The following is a 20,760-nucleotide window of genomic DNA, read 5'->3' as shown; positions in this document are numbered from 1 at the left end:
TTACTATTTTTTACTTAAATTAAAAAAAAAAATAAATAAATCAATAAATTGAATACTTACAAATACTAGTTTCGTTAGTTAATTGTGAAGTTTTAGATTCTTGAGAAAGTTTGTTAGAGTTGAGACTTGAAATTTCGTTGATATACTGAGTCAAATTCAAATTTTGCGAATTCAAACTCGGTAAATTAGAGGCATTCATCAGTTGATCGTCGTTCATTGTTTCAATCGGATATGACGATTGATTTAAACTAGCAGGCGAGTACGAAGAGGAAGGTGAGGACGCGGATGAAAGTGTACTTTCATCGCACTGCGATACCATATGAAGCCGACGATTTAATTTTTGCTGTTGATACAAATCATTGTCTGTGAGACAATAAGGCGGTCGTCCTGGACTTTTTGGGTTGACAAGTTGGGAGTCTTCACAAGCGAGACCAGCTTGTGCTCTTCTAGCACGTTCTTCTTCCCAAATTGCCGCAAGTCCTGGATTCAACTCAATTCCCCGTTCCAGGTCTTGTCTATTTAAGATATCTGATACTAAACCGTCTACCTCTAATTCACAAATACTTTGTCGTTCAATACACGCTGGAAGATAATCAAGTTCATCGACCGGCGTAATTATACCGCCGGTAGTAGCGACACCACCGCTACTGCTACTACTGTTACTATTACCAGCGTTTGATGATTTAAACTCTGAATGAGATTGCGTAATGCGCCGCCGATATTTCACACTTGATAAATTGATCATACTCATTCCGTGTAAATTGTAATCCATCATGAATTGAAGGATAAACGGTATGTGGGCCTCATGTGGTTGAAAACTTTGATTCAACACCGATCCATTCTGTAAATAGTATTCCATTTTCGGGTTTATTAATAATCTTAATAATAATAACAACGATAAAAATAATGATAATAATAATGAAAAGTGTCGTGAAATTTTTATCGAAATTTATAAAGAAAGATTCGAGCAGACGAATAACAAATGAGAAGAGATGAGAAAAAATAAAAATGACTAAATGGTCTTTTACTCTTAAAACTAGAACGTAAGGTAAGTATTAATGATAAATTCTCTGAAGAATGTCAAGGTAATTTATTATTGACCGAACTTACTTGTAGCAAATCGATAGCTTTCTTCATTATCGCTGGATTATAAAAAGATACTTTGAAGAATTGATGCTCTCTCCGGTGATAACCGTAAAATGGTCTACGCATATAAATAAACAATAATAACAATTATAATAATTGCTCTAATCAGGTCTAATATTCTTATATAATTAATTTAAATCACGATGTTGTAGACCAAAATGATATTTTTTTTTATTTCATTTATTTTAACATGCGACGTTTCGTCAGTTTTATTCTGATATCATCAGGCACCTTAAAATTTTACATGACATTTTTTTATTTATATATTTAGAGTCTGTAATAAATAAAATGAACCATGTCCAATTAAATATATTAAAAACCTCGTCAATAATACGCTGAAAAAAAAAATTAACTTGAATCAAGAAAAAAATTCTTAAACCAAGAAAATAATTTTGAAGAGTTTAATTGTTTTGATTCAAGACCAAAAAATCTTTAATCAAGTAAAATCAACTTAAACCAAGAAAAATTTCTTAGTTTAAGAATTTTTTTACTCAAATCAAGAAGATTAAATTCTTAAAAATTATTTACTTGATTCAAGTTCATTTTTTTTTGTGTATGTTTAAAAATTTGTCTATTATTTTTTAGTTAATATTGATAAGTAACAATCACCTTTAAATAAAAAACATAATATCATTTTGGTCTACAATATCCTGATTTAAAATAATAATAATAATAATAATAATCGGCGTCATTGTGATAACAAGTGCCTGAATTGATAGCTAATAAACAAGACTATAAACAATAACCTTTTTTAAAATCATTATTTAGTATTTGCATAATAGTTTGACTTACATTCCAGCGACTCGTTGTACTTGATAGACATGTTGTGTGTTTGAGTTCGCCGATCCTAGGGATATATTGATCGCTGCATCCAAGGATGCAGCTAGTCTATAGGCAAGGCCATCAGCATTATCATCCCCTGTGAATGGTACGTACAGGTATGGAAACACGCCGTGTAAGTGTAAACATGTCTTTTCACCTATTTAATTAATTACAAACAATGAAAGTTTATAATTATTATTCAATTTTTAATTAAAAATGGGCAGCTACCTTCATTAAAATCAATCTTGTAACTGACTAATCATTTAGTTATTAATTAAGTGAGTTGGTAATTATATATAGTTTGGAGAATTATTGTGTGAAATATTAATTATAACTTTACTTAAGTATACTTAATAAACTGATAAGACTACGTAATTTATTGCAAATCATCAAAGTCTAAAATAAGATATAATAAAAAAAAAAGAAATTTTTTTTTTTAATTGAAAAATTTGACTTTTATTAAAATAAAAATAATTATAACCATTCGAAGATTTTGCAATCAGTTTACATTAATTAATGAAATAGAGTTTTATATTTAATATTTTTTACACAAAACTACTTTTACGATAAATATCTTATGCAACACTATTTTTCAATGGCATAATAAATTAATTTCATTATTTCAAACTAATATTACACTTTAATTTATAGCGGAATTTAAAAATTTTTATTATTTCAACAAGTTAATAATTTATTACAGTAAGACCGACAAGTCGATAAATTTTTAGCTTTCTAATAAATTTTATGCTTTCTATAAATTTTATTGAGATAAATATTGTCTTTTTTTATCTTTAAATCAGATCACAAGATTTGATATTTTTTAATTTTTCAACAACTCACTAAAATTATAAACTAAAAAGTCTAATACACAATAGACACTTGGCCCATTTCAACTTAAAAATTTAAATTAATTCTAAAACTAAGAATAAGAGTATAAATTACCTGTATGGGTAGTACCAAAGACCCGTACAATAGGTACATATTTTATTTCAGTTCCACGAAATTCTGAAAATGTTGGATCCAGCTGAGGCAATGGCGTTGCCTGATAGCTGTCCGCATTAACCAAACGCACGGAAAACATTTGTTTTTAATGCCTGAAAAATACTAAATAAATTTATTAGTTAAAAAAAACTGTCTGTTAATCACGGCTAATCTGATACAAAAATAAATATTAATATAGATAGTAGATATATATATATATATATATATAGAGAGTATAGTAGTAAAAATAACAGTGTAGAAAAATTATAAATAGAGTTTAGTATTGCTAAAACGTTAATGCATTTAAAAATATTTATTTATTAATATAGTAGAGTAAATCTTAAGTAATGTACAGTTTTGATTAACAATCATGTGTTATATCATTATCTAAACCATTATCTTTATATTTTTGCGTCGGATCATAGAGACCTTGGGTTTTACCGAATTGAAATAATAGTACGATAAACTTATTATTTTATTATTATTCCTCTTACTTTTACTCTGCGTACAATGACCAACTCCCATACCCGTTAATTTTATTTTACTACATTTTATTTCATCTGGTATTTTTATGATCAATAATAAGAATGATAGAAAAAAAAATTAAAAAATAAATAAACACGCGATTTATCAAATCGCGATGTATATTTAATAAAAAATAAAATAAAACTACAGTATGTCATAAAATGAATAAACTTTACGGGCGGAAATGAGATAGTGTAACTGTAATTGTAATGGTAATGACAGTGCCAATTGAAATTTTAAATAACTAAATTTTCTAAAGTGTTATTACGAATTGTTAAATAAAATAAATATACTAGCGTGTTTAATTTCACTTAAACGGTATTTTAATAAACTAATTTCAGGATAATAATTTAATTATTTATTTTTAACAGATTCATATTAAAAAATATAACAGTGAAATAAATTTAAAAAAAATAATAAAAAGCTATTTATAAAATTATAAAATTTTTTATCCAATAGCTTGAGCTTTAGATCTTTTTTCATCCTGAGTCTAGTATTTTATTCAACTCGCATACTTTTTGCGTCCGGTACTATCATTAATCACCGTCACTCGGTACGTTAATTTTTTATTACAAATTTTGACATTTTCCAGAGAAACTGTTTTGTAAATAAAGCTGTCAATAATAATAGACATTACGATAACATGGGTGCATAATACCCCAGTCTTCGGTCTATTGATTAATTTTAAATAAAAGCCAGTGTCTAATTTAAAACATTGCACAGGTGAACGAAGACAGTACAATGAGAAACACAAGATGAAAAGAAAAACGAAAGATAAGACCAAGACCAAGAAGAAGAAGAACAAGAAGAACAAGAAGACGAAAAAAAAAATATATTATATATATATATAAAGTAAAAAAAAATAAGAAAAAAAAAAGCAAGACCAACTACCAACGAGTACGAAGACAAAGACGAAAGAAGAATAAGAAGAAGTAGCGTTTTATTTGCTAATATGTCTAATAAAATAACAAAACGTCGACAAGAGGGGAATTTTTACAACTTTTTTATGCCTAGAAAAATATAAAAATATTTTTTCTTGATAGATAATAAAATTTTGTAAAAGTTATTCGTACTCCGGAAAACTTCGCCCATAATAGTTTATCTCTTTAGTTAAATTTTCAGTACACATTGTACTTATATAAAAAAAAAATCACAAGCGACATTTTAGTGTAGAGTAAACTAGAACAATCCATTATAAGAATGTCCGTCAAGTTGCTGATGCCAATTAACACCTGAATAGTTTATTATAACAACAACAACCCTAATCTCCTTGTAATATAACTTGGAATAGTTTGTAATATAAATACCAAATCTACAGTAAAAATAAAAATAAATAAATTAATTAAAAATAAAATCTCACCTTATTTACTATCTAACAGACATGACTCCGCGTCTTATGCGGCACATCTGCAATAAAAAATGTGAGCGTAAAATCGCGCACAACGTTTTTGAAAAAAAAAAAAAATATGTTGAGAAGAAATTTCTTTCTTTTATTTTATTTTTTTTTTTTTTTTTTTTTCCAGCTACTTCTTTTATTTTAGCTTACGACATAAAACAAACGTGTTGTGTGAACAGAACATGTATGCTATATATGTATACACATATATGTATATGTACACATATGTATATACAATATATTAAAGCAACCACGGCAGAGTTTCAATATTGTAATAAATATATATTACCACCCAGTGTTCTAGTATTTTCAACCAGACATATTATATTTTCATTACAACCGGTGAACCGTGGAACTTTGGATTATTATCACGGTCTTTAAATAATACGATTAAATCCACCATATTCACCACAACTATTAAAATAAATAAAACGTCGACAGATCTAAAACAAAAAAAAAATAAAATAAAATAAATAAATAATAAAATGACAATAACAAAATAAATAATCAGCAGTATAGCACTGGTGCTGACTAAGAGTTGAACTTAAAGTATACTCCGTTAATTTAATACCTTTTTAATTTTAATAGACTTTTTTTATTACATTCACTGGTAGATATACACACCTCGTACTCATGAGCTTTCTCCGTCTTTCTCTTTATTCACTGCCTTTTCACCTTTCTCAATACCTTGTTCACTTCACTGTCGTATTAACTGCAAGTACTAGTCAGGTATTAGGTATGATGACTACGATGATACAAATTCAGTGGCAATAATAACAATATGTATTATTTTTATTTATTATGTTGATGTTTTCTGTTGTTTTTAATTGTAGCTGTTTGTAAGTCGCATACACATATTCCAATTTTTATCCAATAAAAACCAGGAAGGTATCATTTTTTAGGTACGACGATCAGTTTAATTTAAGATGACGAGGTCACTCCACTGTATATAACTCGACACTGTCAAAGCAATATAACGAAGAAAGTGAGAGAGTATCCAGTGTATAAAACTCACAGTATAATGTTAACAACCGTACGTACATCTATTGGCTGGTCTCATACACCGTCGGTGAGGAAACGGCTACGTAAACGTTATTCTGTTCGCGACAATGTTCTTATGTTGAATGTGTGTTTACGAGCGTCCTCTTCGACGAATCGGTACGCGCACGCGCAACGAACAATCTCTGTACCCGATTTGCCGTGCTATACTCTCTCGTGGTGTGTAGTGTGTTGATGCTGATAGTTATTGTTGTTGTAGTAGTAACGTATAATAATTTAACGTGTAAGGCCGCTGCCCTTCTCCAAAATACAATCATCAAGAAAGGATTTATCAGACGCCATATTCAAATATCATGTGCCCCAAAACTCACGTTTTCCATAATATCAATGGCGGGCATTACACTTGACTGTCATTCATAAGTCTCTGGATTTTTTAATAAATCTGAAACAAAAATTATAATTACCTCTATGCTCAAGTTTTTTATTTTTTGTTCAAGATAATTTTTTTTTATCAATCCAGAAATTCATAAATATTATTATTATAATGAACTTGACATCTGGAAATTTTTTATGACATTTAATTTAGATGACATTAAAGTTAGCTGTCACTTGACAATTTTTTGTTTTTTTTTTTAACAAATAAATTGGCTCCAAAAAATTATTTTTTAAAAATTGCATTTGTAGTTTTTTTTAATTTTTAATGTCAATTTTTTTTTGCCATAATTTATTTTTTACAAAAATTCTTAAAATTATCAACTATCTGCTAAGTTAATTTTCATTAAATTTAGCTGTCACTTCATAATTGTTTTAATTTTTTTTAACAAATAAATTATTTAAAAAATGGACTTGTAGAAATTTTAATAAATTAAAAATGCAATTTTTCAAAAATAATTTTTTAGAACTAATTTTTTTGTTAAAGAAAATTAAAAAATTGTCAAGTGACAGCTAAATTTAATGTCATAAATTTTTTTATAATTTTATGGCAATGAAATTATTATGAAAAAAAAATTAATAAAAAAATTCTACATGTAAAAATTAAAAAAATTACAAAATTATCCGACATTTTTTATTTTGCTTTATTTATAAAATTAAAACTAAAAATATTTTTGTAATAATTTTTTTTAGTGAAAAAAATTATAAAATCGGCTAATTTAATTTTAATCATTTTTTTAAATGGAATTTATGTGTTATAAAAATTTACAAAATTATAAAAGTTAAGTTAGCTGACATTTAAAAAATTAAAAAAATTTTTTTTATAGAAAAAATTATTACAAAAAAATTTAATTTGTAAAAAACTTGAAAAACTATAAGTGCAATTTTTTAAATTCTAATTTAATAAATAAAAAATACTAAAAAAAATGAAAAACGTCAGCTAACTTTGTTATTATTAGAAAATTGACAGTTGTCAGCTAATTCAGTATCATAATTTTTTTTAGCGTTAAAATTTGAACTTGAAAAACTTCCATATTGAAACATACATACTTTCGCTTCATAATTCCTCTCCAATTATTATTATTATTTCCAGATACCAGTACTGCTATGATTGGAATTAATAATTTGGGCAGCCAGCTTACAATAGTTGTCGTTGGTTGTCGTTTGTGACACGAAGACACGATTTTAATTATACAATCGCAGGTGCGCTCATGTATCATTGCGTAAATTCGCGCGCATCATATGGCGCGCCACGTGATTAAACGGCGCCTGCGCGTACCGGCAAAAAGCGCATGCGTCCATTTTTAATGTTGCGCATGCGTAAAGTAGAGTATAAATAATTTATGCAAGTCGTTGGTTGTGCAGCACGTGAGTTATCTCTTCTGTAAATCGATTTTTTAAGGGGGGTTAGAAACACCCTTTTTATTATTGTTAAATTATATGAGTTTGATTAGATATTTATTCGCAGATGCATGCAGACACGTACGGACCCGATGACATGCTACAGATACATTATACGTGTATGTATTTCTACGTTTAATGCGGGTCAGTTTATCTAGCTAGCTTTTTATTGGGGTTCTGCACAAGTGTAAGTAACATCACGTGTCGATGTGAATACTACTAAGATAATATAATACTGTTCTACACTGGGGTTGCGATTGACAGTAAACCATTGAGCTAGATATATATATATATATTTCATCTAAGTATTTTACTATTATTATTATCAGCATCCTTGCCCGGAAGAAATTGCAGACCCTCGGTTGTTTATATATTTAGTTTTCAAGGGCTAAATTAACAATTCGAGTGAACGCCTAAATATGATTATCTATTGTATTGAGGGATTATTGATGAATCGAAGAGTTTGTGTGGGTAATATCGTGCAAAGTGTTAGAACGATATTTGTCAACCACTCAAAAGTTAGTCATGACATTCGATCTTATTCTTCCATTGCTAACTTAAAATATAAATTCAATTTTAATAATTATTTTTACTTGAAAATTTTATCCAATAACTTTATTGATCGTGAGTACTCTACCAAAAAACGAAATATTAGTAATATTAGCTTCAAGAGTCACGGCAGTAATATTTTGGGTGTACCGTTGAAAAAAAGACCTGTTAGAAAGCGGAAATTGATATTTGATGATGGAGTGATTCCTCCGACGGGCGTAAGTTTTTTAATCTTCTTTTTATTATCTATCGGTTTTATATATTTAATAATTTTTTATTTATTTATTTATTTATTTTTTTTTAGTTTTGGAATATCAAAGCTCTGGCGACGGCGGAAGAGTATGATTTAGAAGGGCTTATGAAAGAACTTGTAATCCAAGATTTATATACTCCTAAAAAAATAAGTGCTTCTGCTAAATGTAAGTTGTATTTTATTTTATTAATATCATTTTATATAAATTTTTTTTATGTTTTTATTAATGACGGAAAAAGTACTTTGAAATAGCGATGAAAGTTTTAATTATGTTTGTATTTTTATTTAATTAAAGTGATGTATTTTATTTACGTTTTATTATATAGCCACTATGATTATTATAGTTGTGTCTTTCTCAGCGTCGGATAGTTTTCAATTACAAACATCTTGTTTTGTATTGCTAACACATGGAAAGTGGTTTTGTACATAATTGCAATATTGAATGCGATTAAAACATTTTTATCTAATAGTTGTGTTTTCTGAACTAAAGCAATTACGAAAAAGTAATTAAGGGTGGCCTTTATTGTCTTCTACCCCTGAATGTTAATTTTTGGCTATTGATACTTGATGTGCATGAATTGCAGGTGTTCAGTATGAATGGACAATTACGATTCCCCCTTAGTGAGCCATTAATGGTCTTTTTTTTTTTTTTTTTTTTTTTTTTTTTGTGATAACAAAATGGATCGTAAATAATAATTACATTTAAAAATGTATATTCACGCAAACTTTAATAATATTAGACAAAAGTTTACGTATTAAATAAAGTATCGCTTAAAAACATCTTAAATCATGAAAGACATAAATTAAGACGACCTTTCTAATGATAACAAATTTAATTACATCAGCTTATTTTATCAGAAAATATGGTTGGATAATGAAGTTTATTTTCTTGTAAGAGATAAGATTTTATGAATTATTTATATTATTAAGAGAATAAGCACAATTTTGTGGCGTGTATTTATATGATAAAATTGATTTTTATGGTTAAAATTGGTATCGTTGAAAAATTCTTGACCTAGAGTTGTGCATTTTCAAGGTTTTATATTATTCTTACCAATAGTCAATTTATAATGACCTTATATCTCGTGAACTATTGACATTTTCAAAGATATAAGCTCATCCCGGTGTTACACTCATCGAGACCTTTCATTTGAGTACCCACATGCATTTTTGATATATTTTTCATATATACATATATATCAAATATATAAATATATGAAAAATTAATGTGGGTATTCAAATGAAAGGTCTCGATGAGTGTAATGTCGAGATGAGCTTATGTCGTTAAAAATATCATCAGGAGACAAAATACAACGTAATTCCTTAATTATTGACATTTTTAAGGATATAAGCTCATCCTGATGTTACACTCATCAAGAGTTTTCATTTGAGTACCCACATCAATTTTCCATATATTTTATATATTTATATATATTATATATATTTATATATGAAAAATATATCAAAAATGCATGTGGGTACTCAAATGAAAGCTCTTGATGAGTGTAACATCGGGATGAGCTTATATTTAAAAAAAAAAAAATCAATAGTTAAAAAAGTACAGTGCAATTTAACAAAATTTACTATTTAATAAAGTAAAATTTCATTCATTTATAGTTCACTATCCACGGCAGTCACTACGTGACTGCAAATTTGCTCGTATATTGTTAATTCAAAGTTATAAAATATAATAGAGGTAAGAATTTTTTAAAAACATATTTTTCGATTATAAAAAATAATAGATTTTGAATATTTATTCATGACTTTTATCTCCTTGGGAAATAGTGACTGGCAGAATAACTTTTAGTGAGGCTTAAATCTAAGGGAGATCGATTGATAACTTTTTTTTTTTTTCTGCGTCACTCGGAAAAACCTTTTGAGAAAAAGGTGTTTAAAGTTTAAAGTATACTGCGGCATTCGAACACAAGTCTACGAGTTCAAGAAATTGAAATATTGACAACTTAATGAAAATATAGAAGTGCATTTATTCAAGTTTACAATCAAAAGATTATTTATTTTATAAATAAAAAAAAAAATGTAATTGAATACTCGATATTATTTCAACCAGATGGTGGTCTTTATTTTATTTTATTTCTGCGTTATAGATTGCCACTTTTGATTTTCGGCTTAATTCATATTTGCACGAAATGTGTACTGGCATATTTCACAAGTATTTAAAGTATTTCTATAAGCTAGAACTGGACTTACTTGAAATGAACTGTAAACAAAATATAATAGAAAAAAAAAAAAAAAAAAGAATAGAATAATCAGAAATAGCATAGAAGATCATTAAAATTACCAGGTTCAATGGACAATGTATTTTTTAATGATATATTCAAAGTGTGTGTTTGAAAGGTTGAAATAAAAAAAAGTTGACTTCTTCACCGAGTTATAAAGAATATACTTATAAAATTATAAAAATAATATCAGCGATCAAAGACGGAACTTGTAACCCTTAAGTAGAATTATTTTTTAGCTCTCAACATTTAATTAAGCAATTGTAAAAGCAAAACGAATATTTATAAATGATACAGTACAGTAGTATACTTTAATAAGTAATAATGTATAATAGAATCAAAGCTCCCAGGCTAATGGTTACCCTGAGATTATTTTAATTAAAAAATTATAAGAATGTAAATGCTCTTTCGACACCATTACATCTAACTTCCGCTGCGAGAAAGTCTCAAATGTATTCTATCTATTTAGATGTATTATAAGTGTAAAATTTTCTGTGAGTCTGTGTAGAGATAAAAGTACAAGTATAAGTATATATATAATACTTATTTCCTAGTGCAATGTATATATGGAATCGGATAAGTCTAGATTTCACCAACCAACATAACGGCACTTTTTGCTATCGATTTGTCGATCAATAGGTCTAGCCTACAAATTCGGATTAATACCTGTTACCTTTTTATCCTATCCCTTTCTCTCCTCATATTCTACTCTCAAGTATTTTATATATGTATTTATAGATATCCATATTTCTATACATATAAAGTAGAAAATTAAAGATCACATGCATAATTCTTTATTTTTTTACTTTACTTTTTCCTCTTTACTCTATTTGATTCTTGTATTTTTTAAAATAATTTCCACACGTGTAAACATTCTTAATGCTGAAATATTATCTGTCAATCATCGCTCTTAATGCAATCGTACCCAAAATAAAATGCTCCTGATAAAATCTATTATTATTCTACAAATTACTTTAATGTATAAAAATACATTTATTTATTTTATTTTTTTTTTACTAAATTTGGGTAATTATTCACAAATAATATTGAAATTAGCAGTCAGCTGTTAATTTAAAAAATTTTTTTAATAAATTAATTACAATGAAAAAATGCTTTTAAAAATTTTCACTTGTAATTTACATATGAAACTTTTTAATTTAATTTTTTTATAATAATTTAATTGCTATAAATATTTAAAAAAATTTTTACATCTGTCAATTTCAGTGTCATTATTTACAAGTAGGGTCAACCCCATTTTGGACCATAACTAGGTGAAAAATTAACATTTAAAAATTTTTTTTTTCTGCTTGTTTTTACGGCGCTTTTACGCACTGATAGAAAGATTTTTTTACGTTTAATAAGCTTTATTAACTGTTAATAAATATTTATTTAAAATAAAAAGAAAAAATAGGAATTTTTTTTTGACACTTTTTATGATCCTATAATGAATTAATTAATGTTTTTTATAGTGAAAAAAATATAAAAGATAATTATGAACTGTGGAAAAATTTGGTATTTTACAATAAGTCATTATAATGTAATTTAATTAATGCAAATAATTTATAAAAATGATTTTTGTTTATAAGCAATCTTTATATCATATGACATTGCAAGCAAAACAAATTCACTCAACAAAATATTTATTAAATGTTAATAAATGTTTTTTAACTATTAATAAATTTACTTTCCTCCCAAATAAATATTTATTAAATGTTAAAAAATTTTTTATTAAAATTTAATAAATTAAATAATTTTCTTTAAATAAATTGAATTATCAATAGTTAATAAATCCTTCTATCAGTATGATAAAAAATATCGTGACAGAAAAAAAAAAAAAGATTTCGATAGCTTTTTTGACTTTAAAAGTTGGAAAAAATTTTGGCTCATATTTTTGGATAAAATTTCTATTGTATCTTTTTTTTTTTATTTTAATACATAAAAAAACGAACAATTAAAAAAAAATTGTATATCATAATTTTCTAAAAAATTTATAAATTTTTTTGAAAATTTGTTAAAATTGTGAAAATCAACTTTTTTTTTAATTGTTCATTTTTTTATGTATTTTAAAAAAAAAAAAAAAAAAATATGTTGATAAAATCAAATAGAAATTTTGTCAAAAAAAAAAATGAAAATGAAAATAGTCGACCCCACTTGTAAACATTTACCAAAATTTGTAATATAATGCTGTTAAATTTATGTAATTTAATATTTAGTCATTTTAACGCATGAAACGAATCCAAAGTACTTGATTTATTGGTTTTATATTGCGGGGTTACTGCTCCATTGTCAAAAAAATATATTTATATTAGTCTGTTATTTTGTCACAGATGTTAATAATACTATTTATTTACTCAAACACGTGGTTAGTAATTTAATGGTACATAAAGTTCTTTTCAGCGGACAATTGTTGGGGTGTTAAATGTCTGCTGATATAATAAATCAAATTTTCATTCGACTTGTATTATATGCTAAATGGATAAACTTGTATATTTTGTATGAAAAAAATTTTTTTTTTCACTAAATAAATAGTTTAAAATTTTGTCACACAAATAAAGACTCTAGATAATGAAAAAAAATTTTTTTTAATCTTTAAACTCTTCACTTTAATGAATAAAACTGTGAATAATCATTTAGTAGATAAGATAAGCAAAAAAATAATAATAAAATAACAAATGTTGGTATTTACTGTTTATTAAAAAATGTAAATATGAATAGAGTCGCAGTTATATAGATAACAATAGTTAGTTGTTTTTAAAATGTGTAAAAGAATGGGTGAATTAATGACTTTTTTATTAAACCGGTTGAGCATATTATACTGTAGAGTACGAGATTATTTGTGCATAAGAAAAAAGAGGGAATAAAAAGAATGTCATGTGGAGGAGAAGAAAATGCTGAGGAAAAAAACTAATGCAAAAATAGAATATATGATATTCTAGTTAAAGTAACGTGCAGTGTAGACTTTCAACTGTGAGTGAGTCATATCATGACAGTATATATAAAGTTATTGCATCGATTACTTGAGTTGAGATAAATCCGAAGATATGTTATCCAAAGTAAATTTTAAATTTTTTCATTTATTTTTCCATCAATAAATATATGAAACTTTTCTCTGTGCAGGCGGTTGGAAGTATCCGAATCTTTCTCAGAGAGAGTGGAAATAGCAATTACATTTTTCGAGCTGAGCGTTAATTAACGTTGAAAAAAGAAAAAAAAATTAATGATTGACGATTTACCAATTGGAAAAATAAATATCCAGGTGAACGAACAAGGCGTTAAAAAATAAAATAAAATAAATTAAAGGCGTTTGTTATAAAACTGATTAAGTTATTAAGTGTTTTATAGTGTAAATTGTGATTTATAGACGAAGAGCTACAGGCGTGATGGAGGGTAAAATAAATAAACAAATGTGTTTATCATCGTACATTAAAGTACCATTACCATCAGGAGAATTAGAAGAGCTTATCGAAAAAGCACAGGATTGGGCAATTATGCACGGATTATCTATACGAGAAAATACAAACTTGAGGAAGGATTCAATGCAATTTGCACCATTCGCTCTTCTGCCCTCCGCTTTTCCGAGATTACAATTCCAAGATGCATGCCAAATCCAAACTGTTTTGAATGGATTAATCCACAAAGTAGCACACGATTATGAATTTTTAAGGGAAACTCTCGCACCGACCATTTCCGTCGATCCCTTTACTCGGAAACTTTTTGACATTTATCAAACTGTATACAAAGAGGGCTTTACACAGAAGTTATCATTGGGATTATTCAGATCTGATTTTAGGTTGAACACAGTCTGCGGTAATTATTACTACGATGAGAGCCAAGAAAAAGAATTGGATCGAAAAAGCGAGGAAAAAAAAGAAGAAATAAATGCTGCAGTTGAGGGAGATACGGCAGAGTGTTACGACCCGGAACTCACAAAGACCAAATCATTCTGCTGTTGGAAACAAGTTGAAATTAATACAATTGCTTCGGGTATGGCGTGGCTTGGTACTACTGCCACTAAATTCCATAAATTCGTACTGCATGAACTGGATATGAAAAATTTAATTGAATATTTGCCGGAAAATAATGCAATTGAGGGACTGTGCTGTGGAATGCTAGAGGCGTGGAGAATGTATAATGATCCGAGGTATGTATAGTATGCTTATTAACACTAATTAATGCCTATTAATAATAAGTACAGCATGACATTATATTGTTGTTAAATAACAATCACAATTACATAATTATACTGGTTGGTGTTGTTGTTTTAATTTATCATTTATAAAGTATAATAATAAAGTTAGCCAATATTTTTTAATTTTTAATTTTGCTTAATTTGTTAAATTAAATCTTAATAATATTTTGGTAATTATTTGCAACCCTATTTTGGGCCATAACTAAACAGAAAAAAAGGCTCACTTGAGCCAAAAATATTTTTCTTACTAATTATTTTTTTGAGCGAAAAAAAATTTTTTTTTCACAAGAAATTTCACTCATTTCAACAAAATTAATTCTCTTGCTTTAAGAAATACGTATCTTGATCCAAGAAAATTTATTTGAGTCAAGAAAATCTTGCTTTGAGAAAATTCAGCCTCTTGCTCCAAAAAATTTAGTTTTTGATAGAAATAAATTTTCTTGTCTTGAGAAAATTTCTTTCTTGCTCCAAAAAATTAAATATAAAAATAAAAGTAAATTTTAATTAATATTTTTATTTATTAATATGTTAAATAATCTTGAATCATTTTTTTTTTATTCAATATAAATAATTGCACGCTAAAATAATGTAAAATGGGTATCAAATATTCAAGAGAAAAATTTTCTCAAGGTGAGAAATTTTTTTGATCCAAAAATTTTGTTCTTCAGTCAAGAAATTTTTTTTTCTGTGAAGTTAAAAATTTTATTCTGGTTGTTTTTATGTCGTAAAAGAAAAAAATAAAGATTTTAATAGCTTCTGTACCTTTAAAAGTTAGAAAAAATTATTGACCCCACTTGTAAATAATTTCTACTATTTTTTTTTAATTGCTATTACAGTTTTTAAAAATAAAATTTAAAAAAAAATTTTTTTTATAATAATTTTTTTAATAAAAAAAAAAAAGTTTTAAATATCGGTTAATTTTATTATCATATATGAGGCACATAAATAAATTTATTAATAGCTAATTTATATTGTCTTGTTACAGAGCTGTTATTTTATTTGTCGTCGAGGAGTTTGCGATAAATATAAGCGACCAACGGGCACACGAATTCATTGTAACAGCCGAACATTGAAACAGCTGACGATTCAGGCAAAGCTTGGCTCCAAAAAAGAATTGATTTTAAATGATAGCACAGTAGTCGCTGTTGTTTATTATCGGTATGGATATTCACCGGAGCATTACACTGAACAAGAATGGAAGGTACGGTTACTGATAGAGCGATCCCTGGCTATTAAATCCCCATCGATTCAATATCACCTGGCTGGTACTAAAAAAGTACAACAGGCATTGGCTAAATCCGGTGTTGTTGAAAAATTTTTCCAAGATGAGAAAAACGTTGAGCGCGTTAGGAACATTTTTACAGGTCAATAAATATTTTATATTATTTATATTTTTTATAATATTAATTTTAATCTATATTATTAAGACAATAATAATTAAGAAATAACGTTGTATTTTGACCCCAGATGATATTTTTAAAATTACAAGCTCATCCCGACATTACACTCATCGAGACCTTTCATTTGAGTACCCACATCAATTTTTCATATATTTTATATATTTATATATATTATATATATTTATATATGAAAAATATATCAAAAATGCATGTGGGTACTCAAATGAAAGCTCTTGATGAGTGTAACATCGGGATGAGCTTATATCTTTAAAAACGTCAATATCTAAGGAAGTACAGTGCAATTTAACAAAATTCACATAGTGACTACAAGGTTGCTACTTAATAACTATAATTGTGAGTATGTTTTACATTCCAGGTCTTTATTCATTAGATTTTGATGAAGATGGAAACAGAGCTTTTGAAATGGCAGTACGTAATCCAGAAAGATTTGTCATTAAACCGCAACGTGAAGGCGGTGGTAATAATATTTATGGAAGTGATATTAAAAAATTTTTAATTACTATTAAAAATTCTCAAGAGCGTAATGCATGGATTTTAATGGACAGAATTTATCCACCGTCACAATTAAATTACGCAATTACTTTAAAAGATAGTACTAGCAATAATATATTAAAAGAATTAACAACAGAAGCCGGAATTTATGGTGTTATTATCGGCAATGATAAAAATAATATATTTGTTAATAAACAAGCTGGGCATATATTTAGGACGAAAAAAGCAGACTCTAATGAAGGCGGATTAATGGTCGGCGCTGCCGTTTGCGACAGTCCACTTTTAATTGATTAAGTTATGAGTTAAATTTTATATCAGTTTAAAAAAATAATTCATTTTTAAGATAAAATATAATATTTTTGTAAAAATTTATGTATCTTACTCCTTTGTAGCAATAAAGTTGATATAATTATCATAAATTGGTTTTTAATGAATAACACTATCGGATAATTAAAGCGTGAACTGAATTAAATTAGCGAGCATTTAATTAAACAGAATTTAATTATTCAAAATTGTTATTCAAAGAAAAATAAAGTTTTTTTAATTCTTTTTATTATTCTCTACTGTCCGTAACTCTCTAGTCACTATTAATTTGTTTTTTATGTTCTCTGCAGCGCCAGCCAATGTAATTCATGCAGTACCAAAATACCAAGTGGAAAATGAGCCACGTGAAATGTTTTTTTCGAGAAGGTACTATTGTCATGTGGAATACGACAGATCTTGAGTGCAACAATATATTGGAAATGTTAAAAAATTATGAAGAAAACAGCTACTCGACAGAATTACTCCAAGCAGAAAGTGAGATAATGTATTATACCCATGCCGAGCCCGGGTAAGTTTTATTTTATTTTAAATAAGAAAAGTTAAATAATGATAATAATAATCTGAAATTTTTTTTTTTTTTTTTTTTTTTTTTTTCCAATAGCAATCTTTCACATAATATTTCTTTTTTCAACTCAACTCGTTGCTTTCATTGCTTTTGAATCATAACTTTGTGTCCGAAGTAAACAAACCGCTCGTCTTGGTCCGCCTCAAGAACCCTTACCATTACTTTATTGACTACTGGTATGCAAAGCCTTGTGTATGTGTTTGTAGTTGGTAGTTTACTTACAGACGGAGAGCAAGAAGAGCGAGTAAAATTTTCTATGACAATGGAAGTCTAAGTTTTCTGAATATTCAAATCGATAATTTTATCAGTAAGCTCTCGGAGCTTGACTTAATAGAAAATAAAGTAAAAATTAAACCAAACAATTGAAATAATTTATTCAAATTAATTCAAAAATTAAATTATGCTATTTTGTTATTGAAATAAAAATCTCTATTTCATTTTATTAATTTATACTATTTTAATTGTATTTCTGAGGAAGAAACTTTGATATTAAAATAATATTAAACTTTTTGTTTTGTTTGCAGAAAGCGTAGCCACCTTAAAGACGGTGATATTTACTTAGCTTCTGAGAGCACTAATTTAGACAAATATACATTTTCAAATGCGATATCCCAATCAGTTAAACTTGGAATTTGGGAGTCCTCTTTGGACCACTATATTGAATCGATTGAATTCGTAACGGAAGATTTGAAGGCTGGAAGAAAAATAAAAATGACACGGGAACAAGTTCTCAGGAAACAAGGAGAACTTTTCGCCCTGAGGCACCACATCAATTTGAGTTCCGACTTGCTCGATACCCCGGACTTTTATTGGGAAAGAGATGAGTTAGAAAATCTTTATCAACAAACATGTGGCTACTTCGCTATTTCTAAAAGAACTAGGGTACTTTTATAACTACTTATAACTACTTATTAATATCATTATTTTTTTGCCCTTTAGCGTTATCAAATTTCTTCTCAATTTTCAATTACAAAAATTCAATAATAATTATTGTTAATGAAAATTAAGTTAGCCGACATTTAAAAAAATTTTTTTTTTTTTTTAATTATTCCACAAAAATAAAAAAATTCATTTGTAAAAAAATTAAAAAACTTTGGGTATAATTTTAAAAAATAAAAGAATAAAAAAATAATAAAAGTAATAAAAGAATTAAAAATGTCGGCTAACTTTAATATTATTAATAATTAATATTTAAAAAATTTCAATTCAAGTAAATATTTGAATTGAAATTTTTTTATTACTAAAAATTAATAATAATAAAAATTATTAATGAAAATTAAGTTAGCTGACGTATAAAATTTTTTTTTTTTTAATTAAAAAAATTATTTCATAAAAATAAAAAAATTAATTTGTAAAAAAATTGAAAAACTTTGGGTATAATTTTTTAATTATATTGTTCCAATTTAATAAAAGAATTAAAAATGTCGGCTAACTTTAGTATTATTAATAATTAGTAAAATTTTAATTAATAAAAATAAAATTATTTAAATTAATAAAAATTTTTTAAATTTCAATTCAAGTAAACATTTGTGTTGAAATTTATTCATTGAAATAAAAATTGTTTTTAATAATAAGCTTGAAAAAAATTATGATACTAAAATTAGTAAACAGCTGACAATTTTTTTTATAAATTATGATAAAAAAAATTTTAGTAATTATTTACAAGTGGGGTCAACCCCATTTTAGACCATAACTAGCAAAAAAATTAACATTTTTTATTATTTTTTTATGCCGCTTGTTTTTACGGCGCATCTATGATAAAAAATTTCGCGAAAGGAAAAAATAAAGATTTTTTGCCTTTAAAAGTTGGAAAAAATTTTTACTCTCATGTTTTTGGATAAAATTTTTATAAAAAAAAATTTTTATTAAAAAAAAAAAAAATTAACTTGGGCTAGCAGAGGTTGACCCCATTTGTAAACAATTATCAAAATTTGTTTTTAATTCGCACTTAAAATTGTAGTAAATTTTTACATGTAGAATTTTTTGACAAAATTTTATCAATAATAATTTAATTGTTACAAAAATTGAAAAATTTTCAGTTGTTAATTTTAGTATTATAAAAAATTAAATTTTATTTAATATTTATTATTATTATTTTTTTTATAGGTAATGAATGAAAAAATAAATCACTGCGTGGAATTGGTTGAATTATTATCCTCACACTTGAGTGACCGTCACCATGTAAGACTCGAGTGGATGATAATTGTTCTAATTATGGTGGAAGTAGCCTTTGAATTACTCCATTATTTGGATCGATACCTTGAGCAAGAAGAGCTTAAACAATCGCCCGCTCAACGTTCGACTGCTGAATAATACTATTAACTTGTTTTTATTGTATAATAAAATTGTCTGGTTACAACGATTCGTTAATTAGATTCTTGTTCGCTGTTCTTCGTACTTTGATACGAATTTACTTATGATGGGTAAAAATTATAAAACTACACAAAAGTATATTACGTGTTTCGAAAGATATTCAATAAATCCAATTATCATGCTGTCTTCAACCACCGTTTGTTCGGTTTTTTCGTAATTCAAAACTTTAATTTCTGGTAAAACTTTTTAAAGTTCATAAATAAGTTCATGTCAGTTGTGGTTTAAGCGAGATAAAAATATTTTTTTTTTTTTTTTTTTTTTAATCAATCTAATTACTGTACTATCTTTTTTTCTATGGAAACTTTTATATTTTAATTTACTTATCTTCTTTTTATTACAGTATTTTTTTATGCCAAGTACACAAGATTATTTAAGATTACAGAAAAGATGCCACAAAAGCTTGTAAAAAGATAATTGTATTGCCACATTTACTAGCAATTGCAATCTTCATTGTACATAAAATCCTAATCAAAATATTATTTTTCATAATGAATAAAGACCATTGTAATAATATTTTGATTATTAATTATTATCAAAAATAATCCTGAATCTGACACTTAATTTTTTTTTACAAAAGGGCGTATAAAAAAATTTTTTTCACTCCAACTTACCTAAAAATTTTTATAATATTTAGATCTGTAAGACAAGTGAATAA

General features: G+C 26.5%; 3 protein-coding genes across 9 annotated transcripts in view; 2 read left to right on the top strand and 1 right to left on the bottom strand.

Moving 5' to 3' along the window:
* Dnapol-zeta (DNA polymerase zeta catalytic subunit) overlaps positions 1 to 20,760 on the bottom strand; it is a 42,095-nt gene that overhangs the window by 20,167 nt on the left and 1,168 nt on the right. The window contains exons 1-8 of one of the 7 annotated variants that reach the window (XM_074244312.1): positions 7,352 to 7,643; positions 5,442 to 6,311; positions 5,160 to 5,313; positions 4,835 to 4,881; positions 2,911 to 3,072; positions 1,939 to 2,125; positions 1,111 to 1,204; positions 61 to 841 (exon numbers count right to left, since the gene is read on the bottom strand). In XM_074244312.1, coding sequence (XP_074100413.1) covers positions 61 to 841; positions 1,111 to 1,204; positions 1,939 to 2,125; positions 2,911 to 3,049 — 1,201 coding nt within the window. In that variant the 5' untranslated portion in view covers positions 3,050 to 3,072; positions 4,835 to 4,881; positions 5,160 to 5,313; positions 5,442 to 6,311; positions 7,352 to 7,643. Of the gene's footprint in view, positions 1 to 60; positions 842 to 1,110; positions 1,205 to 1,938; positions 2,126 to 2,196; positions 2,324 to 2,910; positions 3,073 to 4,834; positions 5,314 to 5,441; positions 6,443 to 7,351; positions 7,644 to 20,760 lie in introns of those variants that run through there. The other 6 variants (XM_074244313.1, XM_074244314.1, XM_074244310.1 and 3 more) reach the window with 6 other exon arrangements.
* LOC141528321 (uncharacterized) lies at positions 7,692 to 11,673 on the top strand. Its single transcript, XM_074244317.1, has 4 exons — positions 7,692 to 8,469; positions 8,556 to 8,670; positions 10,122 to 10,200; positions 10,290 to 11,673. Exons 1-3 carry the CDS (start codon positions 8,122 to 8,124, stop codon positions 10,193 to 10,195), a joined length of 537 nt encoding a protein of 178 aa, XP_074100418.1. The 5' UTR covers positions 7,692 to 8,121; the 3' UTR covers positions 10,196 to 10,200; positions 10,290 to 11,673.
* On the top strand, positions 13,561 to 20,368 carry LOC141528322 (glutathione synthetase). Its single transcript, XM_074244318.1, is given in 8 exon segments — positions 13,561 to 14,882; positions 15,916 to 15,986; positions 15,989 to 16,294; positions 16,707 to 17,111; positions 17,464 to 17,518; positions 17,520 to 17,675; positions 18,257 to 18,614; positions 19,839 to 20,368. Coding segments are annotated over 8 exon segments (2,319 nt in total). The 5' UTR covers positions 13,561 to 14,121; the 3' UTR covers positions 20,046 to 20,368.

This window comes from Cotesia typhae, unplaced genomic scaffold (genome assembly GCF_013202065.1).
Source record: "Cotesia typhae breed Kobodo isofemale line unplaced genomic scaffold, CoteBio_Ctyphae contig_43, whole genome shotgun sequence".
Lineage (NCBI taxonomy): Eukaryota > Metazoa > Arthropoda > Insecta > Hymenoptera > Braconidae > Cotesia > Cotesia typhae.
This window is presented reverse-complemented; position numbering and strand designations above follow the sequence as displayed.

Excerpts from the sequence above, each read along its gene's own strand:
- LOC141528321 (XM_074244317.1), top strand. The coding sequence starts at position 8,122 with ATGATTATCTATTGTATTGAGGGATTATTGATGAATCGAAGAGTTTGT. Across the intron at positions 8,470-8,555 it reads GAGTGATTCCTCCGACGGGC|TTTTGGAATATCAAAGCTCT; the intron begins GTAAGTTTTTTA and ends ATTTTTTTTTAG. Across the intron at positions 8,671-10,121 it reads AATAAGTGCTTCTGCTAAAT|TTCACTATCCACGGCAGTCA; the intron begins GTAAGTTGTATT and ends ATTCATTTATAG.